The sequence below is a fragment of the Hyperoodon ampullatus genome (genome assembly GCF_949752795.1).
Source record: "Hyperoodon ampullatus genome assembly, chromosome: 19".
Taxonomy (NCBI): Eukaryota; Metazoa; Chordata; class Mammalia; order Artiodactyla; family Ziphiidae; genus Hyperoodon; species Hyperoodon ampullatus.
The window spans coordinates 3863270-3877207 of record NC_136932.1 but is presented as its reverse complement, the minus strand read 5'-3'; the positions used below and the strand labels follow the sequence as shown (position 1 = coordinate 3877207).

Here is a 13938-nt window from a genome sequence, read left to right as displayed (position 1 = left end):
TTGTGCAATTGTCTGAGATGTGTGAATTGAACTAGCTGCTTTTTTTCATAGAATACCATTTTTTGGGAAAGAATGACAAAAACTATGGTTATTCGACTTGGGTATTTGAGTGAAATGAAACTACCACTTTAAGGAAAAGAAAGTATTTCTGCCAATGATAAAACTTGAGATTTCAAGCAAAAATTATAATTTTGGACTATGTGCTGAAGGGGAGAATATGCCACCCCTAAACATGGTACTTTGGCATGTGGATTATTTCGAGCTGAAGGCAGTAACACCCAGCAGACTTAGGAAAAACTTTTACCTGTCCCTGACTACCTAATAGAATTTAGATACAGGGTCTGTATCAGAAAAAGAGCTACGACCAGAGATAACTTTTTTATCTGAAAGACTTATCAGCATGGCTGGGCAAACTTCTAATTACCAAACATCTGCTCTTCTTCTAGTCCTGTGAATTGCCCTCCCCCTTTTGAAGCCCCAGGCCCATATCCCAGTCTTCAGCTCAGGATGGCATATAAGTCTCAATTGCCTAACTTGCCCTTGGGTCTCATTTTTATGGAGCTCCCCTAAGTTTGAAATTGTATTTTCTCCTGTTAATTTATCTTACTTCAATTTAATTAGCGGACCAGCTAAAGAACCTAGAAAAGAAGGGGAAACTTTTCTGATCCTACAGGAAAATGTGGTATCCACCAGTGAGTTTGACGGTTTCACAAGAGGGATGAGATCAGTGATGATTTTAATAAATGTGTTTTTTTTTTTTTTTTTTTTTGCGGTATGTGGGCCTCTCACTGTTGTGGCCTCTCCCGTTGCGGAGCACAGGCTCTGGATGCACAGGCTCAGCAGCCATGGCTCATGGGCCCAGCCGCTCCGCGGCACGTGGGATCCTCCCGGACTGGGGCACAAACCCGTGTCCCCTGCATCGGCAGGTGGACTCTCAACCACTGCGCCACCAGGGAAGGCCATAAATGTGATTTTTAAAATACTGAATACGGACTTCCCTGGTGGTCCAGTGGCTAAGACTCCATGCTCCCAATGCAGGGGGCCAGGGCTCGATCCCTGGTCAGGGAAATAGATCCCGCATGCCGCAACTAAAGATCCTCCATGCGGCAACGGAAGATCCCCCATGCCGCAACTAAGACCTGACGCAGCCAGATAAATAAATAAATATTTTTAAAAAAAAGAATCTACCATTTCTTAAGTTTTGCTAGTATCAAATAAGAGTATCCAGAGGCCCTGCTTGGGTCAGCACTGAGCTGCTTTAAAGCGGCTCAAGCAGCTCCCGCAGCTCTGGCCATCAAAACACACTTCTGTCCGGCCATAGCATCTTGCTCTGTCTCCGCCGATGGTCGAGAATTAAGCGCTCCCCCGGGTCACGATGGAAGAAGTGAGGGAGACCGCTGTCCAGATACAAAGCCCTATCAAGACTGAATGGAATTCCTGCGGTGTCCTTTTCACCTATTTCCAAGGGGACATTAGCAGCTAGCAGCATAGTGGATGAACACGTCTCCAGAGCTCTGGGCAATGTCAAGAACCAACAGGGACTGAGCCCTTCCAGCCAGAGTGGAGATGCGATCCTGAGGAATGTTAAGGAAATCTATTTCCCCCTTGATGGTGGACCTGCCAGTACCAGCCTTGCAGTTGAAAAAAGCCAGCATCTAGAGAGAAGAAAAGATCTGTTCTTTTACTGAAAACTTCGGTGTGAGGAAGGGAATTCTTTTTTCCAAACCTGCCGGTACACGGGCCTCTCATTGTTATGGCCTCTCCCGTTGCGGAGCACAGGCTCCGGACGCGCAGGTTCAGCGGCCATAGCTCACGGGCTCAGCCGCTCTGCGGCATGTGGGATCTTTGCGGACTGGGGCACGAACCCGTGTCCCCTGCATCGGCAGGCGGACTCTCAACCACTGCGCCACCAGGGAAGCCCCGGGGGCTGCTCTTCATTGCGGTGCGCGGGCTTCTCACTGTGGTGGCTTCTCTTGTTGCGCAGCATGGACTCTAGGTGTGCGGGCTTCAGTAGTTGTGGCACTCGGGCTCCGTAGTTGTGGCTTGCAGGCTCTAGAGAGCAGGCTCAGTAGTTGTGGCACATGGGCTTAGTTGTTCCGTGGCATGTGGGGATCCTCCCAGACCAGGGCTCAAACCCGTGTCCCCTGAATTGGCAGGCGGATTCTTAACTACTGCGCCACCAGGGAAGTCCCTGTTTTTTTTTAAACTTGTTAAGTGAATCCTGAGCATATAAGATGGTTAAAAGAGCTGCTCAGGGGTGGGGAGCATAGAGGCTCACACCCCCTGCACCGACTGCCCTCCTACTTAGAAATCAGCCACCATCAGTGGGGTCTTCCACATCAAGACTGACCTTGTGGTACCCCATGGGGTTGTCCCACTCTTCCAACTGAATAGAGATTCCAGGAACAGCCTGATGCTTTCTAGCCCTAAGCAGACTATGGCCAACTTCCCTCTTGCCTCTAACAAAAGCAAAATGGAAATGGGGTGGGCAAGACCCACTGAGAGTGGCTGGAGGCTAGACACTCCCTGCATTCTCCAAGTTTGGAAGAATGCTGAAAAGGTCTCTGGCTGGCCCTAATGAATGAGATACCTTCACTCGGAAAATTTGATACCTCAGTTCCAAAAATGTGATTCCAAATGAAATGGCTGAGCAATCTGAGAAGTAACTTCTTGCAAGTTAGTAAACAAACTGCCCCATCCCAAGCGGGGCCTAGAATAAGTTCTGTATCCAGAACACTTCTTAGATGAGTTTCATGACTTCCTGGCTGCCCTCCCTCTGAGGAGGAGGACGCTGGCACCCCACACCTCACAGGTGCTCATGCTCACCTGACAGCCTTCTGCAGGGGCCTACCTGACTGTCATCACCACGGAACCTTTCCTGTAGTTCTTCCACTGTTAGTAGCATCTGGGAAATAGTAATTTTCTTTTCAGCACAGAACCGTTGGGGCCACCTGTGCGGATACCCACGGCATCTCACACGAATTGGAGGTGAAAGGCATGGCTGGCTCCAAGACTTGGCAGCAGGACCTTCCCTCAGATCGTTCCAGATAAAATGACAAATTTCTCCAAACTCCTTCATCTCTCCAATCTGGTAGACAGCCTGGTGTCCAGTGTGAGCTTGGTATACTTACCCCTGGCAACCCGGAGGCCCCTGCCATCAACGGTCCCCACGCACACCCCACTTGCTCTCATGTAACAGCTCAGAGGGTGACTAATAATATGACATTTTTGGATTAAAAAAGAAGAGTATCCACAATTATCAGAGAAGGCGAAAGATACTTCTCCCTTTTCCGGCTATGTATCTGTGCGAGACCAGATTTTCTGCATTTCCTAGTCCAAAACAACAGCATAACAGAGCGAATGTGGAAGCAAATATGAGACTCCAGCTGTCTTCTATTAAAGCCAAACATGAGAGATTTGAAACATTGTAACGTCATGCTCCTCTACTCAAGTTGTTTTGGAAAGTGTAGTTATATTTCATAAAACATGTTCACACGTAACGATTAATTATTAGTTTTAGGAGAATTAGTAAATGTTTTTTTAATTTCTCAATTTAAATTTCTAATCCGGTGAACATCCCACATAAACAAATCTCTTTGGGGTCCTTAATCATTTGTAAGTATGTAAAAGGATCCTGAGACCCGCACGTTTGAGAAAAGCTGCTTTGTGGTACGTGCACCTTACCTTATGAGCTAGCTCCACCTTACAGAAGAGGAAAATAAGACATAAAGATTTAAGACCAGGGCTTCCCTGGTGGCGCAGTGGTTGAGAGTCCGCCTGCCGATGCAGGGGACACGGGTTCGTGCCCCGGTCTGGGAAGATCCCACATGCCGCAGAGCGGCTAGGCCCGTGAGCCATGGCCACTGAGCCTGTGCTCCGGAGCCTGTGCTCCGCAAGGGGAGAGGCCACAACAGTGAGAGGCCCGCCTACCGCAAAAAAAAAAAAAAAAAAAAAAAGATTTAAGACCAGTTTAAGGCCACATGGTCAGTGTAGTGCTGGGTATTGTACCCCGGTCTTCTAACTCCAGAGCTTGTATTTGTGACTATAAGTTTTCCCTTGAAATTACCTTTGCTAAAATTATCTTTAAGCAGATAGTTAAACGACATTTCAACAACATTAAAAAAAAGTCTTCATCATAGTCAACGGATATTTCTTTCTTATTAAGTAGCTGCACGATCCTTCCTTAGGCTTGTATCGCAAGTGAAACTGGTGATTGCTGGACCGTCCTCAGTTCGGTTTTTGTTCGGACAATCTGGTTTTCGAATCTGAGTTGGCGTCCCCTTGATAACTCCGCCGGGGAACTGGGTTCCAGTTCCCCGGGGACCCTCTCCAGACTTCGCGAGGCTTCCACGCTCAGAACCCTCCCACTCTCAGCACCATCTCTGCCCTCAGACCCACTTTAGGACCTCTAGGGACGCTTCCTGGCCGCTGATTGGCTGGACCTGACAACAATGGGAGGGACGCGGCTCCGGATTGGACGTCAGAGCCCCTTCTCCTCCCTCGCCCGCGTCCACCGAGCAGAGTCCCAAGTGAGAGCGGGATCCGGACTCCAACCAGGGCCTGGGCGGGGTCGAGCGCTCCGCCCCGGGAGCGGGGCTGCCACTAAGAGCCCGGGCCTGCGGGGGCCGGGCGTCCTGGGCACCCGGGATTGGCGTGCCGGCAACCTTCTCCCGTCGTGCACTGGGGCGCCGGCCGCTCACCCGGAAGGAGAAGCCTAGAGTCTTACTGTATGGTGGGGCACTGGTGGCGTCGCTGTGGGGAGTGGGTGCTGCTCTCAGGTGAGGGGGCGTGGGCGGGGCCGCGGGGAGTGGGTGCTGCTCTCAGGTGAGGGGGCGTGGGTGCTACGCTCAAGCTGCGGGCTTGAGCGTCAGCAGTGGCGCTTAGGGTGGCGACCTCGCTGGCCATCCTAGGGAACGAGCAGTCTCACCTCCCGGGATGAAGGCGGTTGCTTACTTGGGATCCAAGGAAGGAAACCCGGCTTTTCCATTTATTTCTAAAGCATCTTTCCTTCCCACTCCCCAAGCTTAGTAGGCAAAGGGGAATAAGGACCATATGGCCTTTTTGCTCCTAGTTCGTTAGGAGTACGGTGTGTGTGTGTGTGTGTGTGTGTGTATGGCTGGAGTAAAAGAGTTTGGCTACATTTACCCAAACACTAGGACTAGGAGTAATGGCAGGTGTTTTACGGGGACACAGAAGGCTCTTGTGCTAGATTGTGGTTGCCTTTGTTACTTAACCTGCAAGTGGAAAGACTGGCAAGTTACACATGAAGAATGGAGCAAAGCATAGCTGAGAATAGGCAGGGCTTGGTCAGACAGGGGAGCTGCCTCTACCACGGGTGGGTGTTTCGGAAGGAGAGCTTTTTGAGTTGCCATCTGGCACCGAAGGGCGGAAGAATGAGTAAGAAAGGATGGGAGTCTCGGTGGCTCAATATAAAAGTTATCATCTGATTTGTTTTTTTAACATGTCTCTTTAAGTAGTTTAAGTGGGAGTGAAAATGGTGGAGCTAAAGCCTTGAACTGCTGCCTTGAGTTGTTTAGACATAGGAAAGCTTTACAAGGAATCTACTTTGTAAACAGCAAACAGCTGGATTTTACCCGGAGATACTGGTGCTGGTACAGGTGGAGAAAGTAAAGGAAACTTCAGATGTGATTGAAAGGGCCCAGGAAACGTAGCTAGCGCTGAGTGAGTTGCATAAGTAGCTGAGAGGATCACTGACTCTATCCTTCGTTGGATGACACATGGATGCATCTCCCAGATCATACTGCTAAAATTAAGAACTTCCTCCTTCCCCTCCAAGGGCAGAAATGAGCTTCATTTCCTCCTGAGGAGTGGCACCTACAGGGAGGAAGCTGGGAGAATAGTAGTTGCTAGAAATTATTACTTGAAGTATAGGTTTTTGTGTTTGTTCCATTGTTTTTAAGGAAAGTTACAATTGAAACTTTTTTAGTGCCCTTTAAACTTAGTTTAAAGTATATAGCCTCTTGGGGGGTCCTAGGATTTTTTAAGGCCAGTTTATAGCTATTTGTTTCTAAGTGGTATAAGCCCCAAAGGACAGGAGAGGAGCTTGCTCTCGGAGCCTTAGGCAAACTCTTCTTGAGCCTGAAAATGATGACCATTTAGCTACTAAATTATGGTTCTGAATTTGGCAAACCTTTCAAGGCACTGGAGATGTGTGAGCTCTACTGAGTGTGTGGATTTCCTTGTCATCATCTCTCCTATCGTTACTTTTGTGGAAAGACACTTCAGTGTATTTAACGCTGCTCCTGTGCTGGCGATTTACCAAATGCCTGAAAAGAGAAGAGGAAAAAAAATTTTTGTTTAAATCTTAGGAGGTTAATTGTTCACAGTGAGTTGGCCTGCTCTTTTTGATCACAGCCATTTGCTTACATCCAGGATGTTATACATCAGTTGTTATGGAATTGGGATTTCCCGCCTTTCAGTTCAGGACCCCTTTGCAGTGGTGACTGCATCCGCTGAAAAATCAGAATGTCAGCAAGAATACTGTTGAAGACGGCATTGCAATCACAGAATTTCCAGTTTGCTCGACTGTGTAGCCCAATTTTGTCATATATCATGCAGCTTCATCTCTGCATGCAGTGTCTGTGTGTGAAGAGACCTTCTGGTATACTGAAAAAGATTGAAAAGCTGTGTACTCTGCTAATTTTATGGTGTAAATGAGTTCCCCTTCTCTTGAAATGTTAGCCGTGTTAGCACAACATAAGGAAACGCATTACACAATCTTCTAACGGTAAGGCAGAACTAATAAGAGAATGCGTTTAAAATTAATTGTGGGACTGTAAAAATGAATGGGGTGTAAATAGGCATGGGGAGAGGAGAGGGAGAGCTCAGAGATAGTCTTATTTTCCCAGGAGCCAGCCTGGATCATTTGTTGGCAGTACATATTGGCTGAAGTCAGTTTTCATTTCAAGGTAAATTGGAAAGGGAAATTAAACCTTATTGTTCCACTCTTAAGAGAGGAGAATGGCGGGGAGGCGGCAGCCAGAGTGGATGCTGTTGGAGTGGTTCTAGGAGTAAAAAGATCAGTGCTGTATTTTAACAGAAGGTGACATCATGGGCCCCTTTGGACTTGAGTAACCCTGTGCTGCAGCCTTCATGGTCCCCTTGTTGGAGTGGGCGATGTCGCTGCACATGTAAACTGCCACACTGGGGGAAATCAGTGGCTTAGGCTTTAATGAATCTTTGCAAAGGAGTGGAAAACATCCTGAGTCGACCTGTGCAGCTGTGGGGTGCTTGGGCAGTGGTATAAACCGCATGTCGAGAGAGGAAATGATCAGAACCACTGGCTTGGGTTCTGGAGATGGGATTAGATAAGGGAAGGTCACAACTGGGCAGCCCACTCAGGTGCCCCCGGAACTCTCCAACTCTGAGATCTGTCTCTGGGGCGGTGACTGTGCTTAGCAAGACAGAGAGAGACTTAGGAGCAAAGGCGTTTGTGGGGTTTTGGTTGCCTCTAAACAGCCGGGAGGGGGCAATGTTAGGCTCACTTAGAGAGCTGTGCTGTGTGTGCCCACAGACACTGCTGTGCCTGCAGTTCTCAGGCAGAAAGGTTTTATGACTCAGCCTGCCTGTTCTGGCTGCCTGAGGCGACAGTGTGTAGACCTGAACATGTTTTGCCTAGAGGTGGCCTGGTTCAGGGTTCCCGCCATGGTCTGAGAAGGGAGGCAAATCCTCCAGGGCTTTTAGCTTGGCACCTAGCTCATGCAGGGGAATTTTTTTGCTTCCCCTTAAGTTTTACACAAGAACAAAAAAGTTGCCTGGATTTCCCCAGGGGGGTGTCGATTAAAAATTTTCAGGGTTTTGCCCTGGCCAAGAGAGACAAGAGTGCACGCATACTAACAGTGATTGATCCTGTGTCTTCTATCCCTCATCAGATGTTTTCTTCCAATGGGCTTTTGGTGTAGAATGTTGGAGAACCAAGAGCAGGAGGTAAGCATGTGGTCTCCGGGGAACAGGTGGGTAAACGTTTGAGGGGATTTGGGAGATTCAGGTACTGCTTGGTGGTGTTCTTCTGACACTAATACCTTAGTGGTTCTGATGAGCTCAAGGTCAAGCCAGGAGAGGGAAATCAGTAGTAAAGGCATTACTGGGAAATGAGGTTCCATTTTCACTAACTTTTCCATTCGTTGGAATGTCCTAGAATGTAAGCTTCATACGGGCAAGGATTTTTGTCCCTTGTTCTTGTTCTACCCCAGTGCCTTAGCACAGCGCCTGCCACATACAGGGTGGTCAATAACTATTTGCCGAATTGAATGAATAAATGAACAAATGAATGAAAGTTGGTGTTGAGTGGAAAAATCTGGCAACCTTTGTGTCGAGGCCGCCTTACTGTGTGGCTGTGCTGAAGCTGAAGGAGCATTTCTTCCCTCCAGGAGGTGATCACTGTGCGTGTTCAGGACCCCCGCGTGCAGAATGAGGGCTCCTGGAATTCTTACGTGGATTATAAGATATTCCTTCATGTAAGTGCATCCAATTTTGGTATTGGGGTCAGCACCCTCCAGGGCTGAGGGCCAGTCTCGAGGCAGAATCTGTTTATGGATGTTTTGACAGAAGTAAAGGAGGGAGGAGAGGAAAGAGAGCCTGGGGTTTGCCTGAGAGTTGTTTTCAGGCTGCCTGGTGGCATCTTGCTCTGCTGGGAGCCCTTGATCAGGACTGTGGCCTGGTGGCTTGGGTCCTTAGTGAGAGTGACGATGGGGTGTTCATGGGAACTTGGGCTTTTTCCACTAAAGCCTTTTCATGTGCTGCCTCCTGTAGACCAACAGCAAAGCTTTTACTGCTAAGACATCCTGTGTGCGTCGCCGCTACCGAGAGTTTGTATGGCTGAGAAAGCAGCTACAGAGAAACGCTGGTTTAGTGTGAGTTTGCTCTTGTTTTCTTGGGTCTGAGACTGGCTTTTTAGGTGTTTACTTGACAACTGGAATTTACAATGAAAAAAGCTTGGCAACTTGCCAGGTACTGAGGGCGTTGAGAAATGTGTTCTTACATTATGTTTTCAAGTCAGTGAAAGTAAGACAGCATTCTTATTTCTAATATTTTGACCTAACAAAGCCAAATAAATCTAAAACATATTTTTCTTTTTTTAACATGCATAGGGCTAAATAGTCTAGGGCTAAAGAAAGGTACTGCTGGCTTTTTAAGTGTGCTTCACTGGTTATGAGAAACTTTTTAGGATCTGGAATAATTTGACAGGTGGTGTTCCCATCCATTTGATATATAAAAATAGTGATTTTTTTTTTTCTTTTTTGTGTAGAGACCTCTATCCAGAGTTATAACAGACTGAGAGCCTTAGGAAAAGCAGTAGTGTTCACTCCTCACCTGCACACTTTAAATAAGTCCTAAAACTTGAGACAGTTTAGGACAGTGATTCCACCACAGTGTGGTCACTGAATGCTCTGGTGACCCTGTTGATGATGTAGCCAGTTAGTTAACGTGTGGGACTGATGAGGCCATGGTCATGGGTCAGGCCCTAATTAGCCAGTTGGAACTTCCTCTGAACAGACCCTGCATCCTCTAGTCTGGCCTGCCATTTTTAAAGCATGTGCCATGCTTCACAGGAGAGGCTAGGGAGGCTTGAAGAGTTTGTGGATGATTTGCTGCAACTCGACTACTTTCAGAAAATTCCAAGCATGTGACCTTCCAGGGATGGAGAAGGTAGTCTTAATTTACACAGAAGGACCCAGCATTCTCCGTGTCTCTGTGTCCAAGTTTCTTCCTGTTTCAGTAATAGTTGATGGTGGGAATGGGTTTCGTAAACAGTGTAATCTAGCAGCATGGAGTGTTTAAGTCACAGACTTGGTTCAGATACCAACTCTGCTGCTTACTTACCAGCTGTGTGACACTGGGAAATTTACTTAATGTCTCTGTTTCTATTTCCTTACCACTAAAATGGGGACACTAATATCTTTCTCATGGGGTTTGGGGGAGTATTAAACGAAGTAAGGTTAAATTAAAACATTTACAATGCCTGACACACTCATGCAGTCAAGTCAGTGTTAGTCTCCTTCCCCTGCCACCTTATTAAATGCTGTTTGTATTGATTTGCGCCTCTTTTTTTTTTTTTTTTTTTTTTTTTTTTTGCGGTACGCGGGCCTCTCACTGTTGTGGTCTCTCCCGTTGCGGAGCACAGGCTCCGGATGCGCAGGCTCAGCGGCCATGGCTCACGGGCCCAGCCGATTTGCGCCTCTTTTTAGGGGATTTCCTCGATCAGGGACTGGAATGACTGTCTTGGATGTTACTTACCTTGGGCGTGTTACATTATGTGATCCCACAGGCCTGTACCTGAACTTCCTGGGAAGTCAACCTTCTTTGGCAGCTCAGATGAATTCATTGAGAAGCGACGACAAGGTCTGCAGCACTTTCTCGAAAAGTGAGTGGACTTGGCGGGCTAGCACTTGCCTCCTGGGGAGGGGCCGGGGGGGTGAGGTGTGTGTGCCGGGCAGGATGGTCCCTGTGAACATACAGGCACATTTGTGTCCGATGTCTTTCTTGCACCCTTGTGCCTTCAGTGCTCACTCAAGCCACAAGGCCTTCAGAGGATGGGGCTGGGGAGAGCCACTGCTTGGGGTGATGCTCTGTGTTGCCCTACCTGTCTTTGCCCCAGGGTCCTGCAGAGTGTGGTCCTTCTGTCAGACAGCCAGTTACACCTCTTCCTGCAAAGCCAGCTCTCGGTGCCTGAGATAGAAGCCTGTGTCCAGGGCCGAAGCCCCATGTCCGTTTCCGAGGCCATTCTTCGCTATGCTATGTCAAACTGTGGCTGGGCCCAGGAAGAGAGGCGGGGCTCCTCTCACCTGGCTGAAGGAGACCAGCCTAAGAGGTAACTGCAGTGCTCTATTTTGAGACATGAGTGGCTAGGATTATTGTAACCTGGGCCAGTGAGGTGTCCATTGGTAGAGAAAGCAGTAAGGTCACAGCGTCGGTGGCCTCTCAGAAGGGCCTCGGGCTCCTTGGGCATGGTTCTTTCATTCCATGCACAAAGGTCTTGTGTCTTTCCTAACTCATCCCTGGGGAGCGTGCTCTCCTATTGGAACCTGAGGAGAAAGAAGAGGCTTTCTTATTTGTTTTGTTCTTTATCCTCTCCCCAAACCCCCATTTTCTTTTACTTTTTTTTAAAATAAAATGCATTGTTATTTTTTAAATTAATTAATTAATTTTTTAAATAGCATTCGATCTCTCTTTTTTTAATTTATTAAATGTATTTATCTTTGGCTGCGTTGGGTCTTGGTTGCTGCGCGCGGGCTTTCTCTAGTTGCGGCGAGCGGGGGCTACTCTTCATTGCGGTGTGCTGGCTTCTCATTGCGGTGGCTTCTCTTGTTGCAGAGCACGGGCTCTAGGCACATGGACTTCAGTAGTTGTGGCATGCGGGCTCAGTAGTTGTGGCTTGTGGGCTGTAGAGCACAGGCTCAGTAGTTGTGGCACACCGGCTTGGTTGCTCCGCGCCATGTGGAATCTTCCTGGACCAGGGCTTGAACCCGTGTCCCCTGCATTGGCAGGCGGATTTTTAACCCCTGTGCCACCAGGGAAGTCCCCCATTTTCTTTCTTTCTTTCTTTTTTTTAAAATTAATTTATTTTTATTATTTATTTTTTATTTTTGCGTGTGTTGGGTCTTCATTGCCGTGTGCGGGCTTTCTCTAGTTGCAGCGAGCGGGGGCTACTCTTTGTTGCAGTGCGCGGGCTTCTCATTGCGGTGGCTTCTCTTGTTGCATAGCACGGGCTCTAGGTGCGCGGGCTTCAGTAGTTGTGGCTCGCGGGCTCTAGAGTGCAGGCTCAGTAGTTGTGGCTCATGGGCTCAGTTGCTCCATGGCATGTGGGATCTTCCTGGACCAGGGCTCGAACCCGTGTACCCTGCATTGGCAGGCAGATTCTTAACCACTGGACCAGCAGGGAAGTCCCTCCCATTTTCTTTAAATAACAACTTTATTGAGATATATTTACATACATAAAGTTCACCCTTTTAGTGTACAATTCAGTAGTTTTAGTTTATTCACGAAGTTGTTCAGCCATCTATCACCACAGTCAATTCTAGACGGTTTTCATCACCCCCAAAGAAACCTTGTGCCCATCAGCTGTGACTCCCCATTTTCCCCAACCCCCAGCCCTTGGCAACCCATGTCTACTTTACGTGTCTATGGATTTGCATATTCTGGACATTTCACAGCAACGGAGTCAGTCATATGGTACGTGCTCTTGTGTGACTGACGTCTTTCATTTAGTGCATTTTCACGGTGTGTCCGTGTTGTCGTATCAGCACTCAATTCCTTTCTACGGCCGAAGCATATTTCTTTGTATGCACAGACCTCCTGTTGCTGTCCATTCGTTTTTGCTTCCCTGCTCATGCCCTTCGTTTCCCTTCCCCTCTCTCTTCCAGTTGCTGCTTTCCCCCACGATCGGGCAGGAGGAGCTCCCTCTCACCGCCTCCCGGGGAGGAAGAGGCCAGCCCCGAGGTGTGGGCTCCTGCTGCTGACTCTGAGGCCCCTTCCTGGGAGACGCCCCCTCCCCCACCTCCCTCCTTTCCGTCATGCTGTGGCTTTGCAAGACCTGAGGAGGGAACCTCTGCTCCTCAGCCTGTGAGGAGGGCCATGGGAGGGGACCGTGCAGTGCATTTGGATCCTGGTCCATTGGAAACAGTTTTGGAAAAGTGAGCTCTGCTTGGAGCTCTGGGTTCTGCTCTGAGGCGGATGAAGGAGATGTGGGCCGGGAGACTGGCTCTGGTGGGGCTGGGCCCAGGCCGGTGGTGGAGAGGCTGGGCTGCTTCGTGTCTTACCGTGGCCTCTGCTCGCATTGGTGGCATGGAGGTCGGTGACCACGCGTCAAGCTTCTTCCATAGAAACAGACACTGTGCGGATGTTTATAAGTTAAGCACGAGGCCCAGGGGTTGTTGGTTCTGCACCAAACCCCATATTTACTCTCCTGGGAGCTGAATTTCTTTAGATGTTTGTTAACAGGCCTAGGAGCACTGTCTCAGGTGACTGGTTTTGGGGACCTGTAGGTGGCAGATTTTAAGCTGCCATATTGAATATTGTTCAACAGACATGCTTGTGTCATTGTATTCCCGCTGGCTCTATTTTTGCTGCAGCCCCTGGAGCACTTGGTTTCTGGGAGGCTGGCCTCTTGCCTACCTCCTTGCATGGACGGGGGGTGAATATCCTCCCACCTCCTTGCTTTTCCTTCACTAATACCACTGAATGGAATGGTGCTCTGACTCCTGTCACTGGGGTTTCCTGCGCATCCCAGGACCTCTGCCTGGCTTTATGGGGCCAAGACCCATGAAATAGCTCATGGCCACCCACGAAAGAGAAGGGTTTGGTCACAGCCATAGGAAAGGGACCGGTTCAGGGGCTCTGTTTTGGAAGGGATGCCCTGGGCTGTCACCGTCTCTCTCTGGTTATAAAGCGGAGACGCGTCTGTCTTCTCTGCAGGGTAAGCAGGGGCTCCTTTCTTTTTCTGAATCCTTTTCTTCTCCCTTAGTAACAGCTCCCTGCCCCCAGGCTTCAGCCACCGCGTGTCCCTCTGCTGTGTTGCCATATGTTCAATCCAGTGGGGTGCGGGGGCTTTGTTTCTGCCTGGAGAGAGGGCTCTGGGGATGGAGATGAGGAACAACACGCCTTCCTTCAGACAATGAGGCATTCTGCCCTCCTGCTGCCGTAATTCTCTCCTCAAGAGCCAGAGCTGGTAGGAGGTGAGTGCGGCTGGCATTCTGCCCTGCCCTGCCCTTGGGTTTGTGTGTGTGGTTCTTCCCCTTCTCGCCCGCTTCTCCCTCCTCTGGCCATCGCACCCTGTCTCTGGGCTCTTTTACTACCAGCCTGTGCTGTGGGACTGTCATGGCATTTAGTTCAGAGTTGAGAGGTTTTGGCCTGAAATAAAATTCAAGTATTTAAGACTGTTGTTGCAGTTGGTGTCTAACAAGCTGTAGCCGTGGAGGA

At 48.9% G+C, this 13938-nt stretch overlaps 1 protein-coding gene across 1 annotated transcript; it reads left to right on the top strand.

Annotated features, from left to right (window-relative positions):
• Window positions 1-7892: 7892 nt before the first annotated feature.
• SNX11 (sorting nexin 11) lies at window positions 7893-12657 on the top strand (the record flags this gene model as incomplete). The annotated part of the gene is made up of 6 exons (XM_079726357.1): window positions 7893-7947; window positions 8391-8477; window positions 8773-8873; window positions 10289-10384; window positions 10619-10831; window positions 12384-12657. Exons 1-6 carry the CDS (start codon window positions 7906-7908, stop codon window positions 12655-12657), a joined length of 813 nt encoding a protein of 270 aa, XP_079582483.1. The 5' UTR covers window positions 7893-7905.
• Window positions 12658-13938: the final 1281 nt, after the last annotated feature.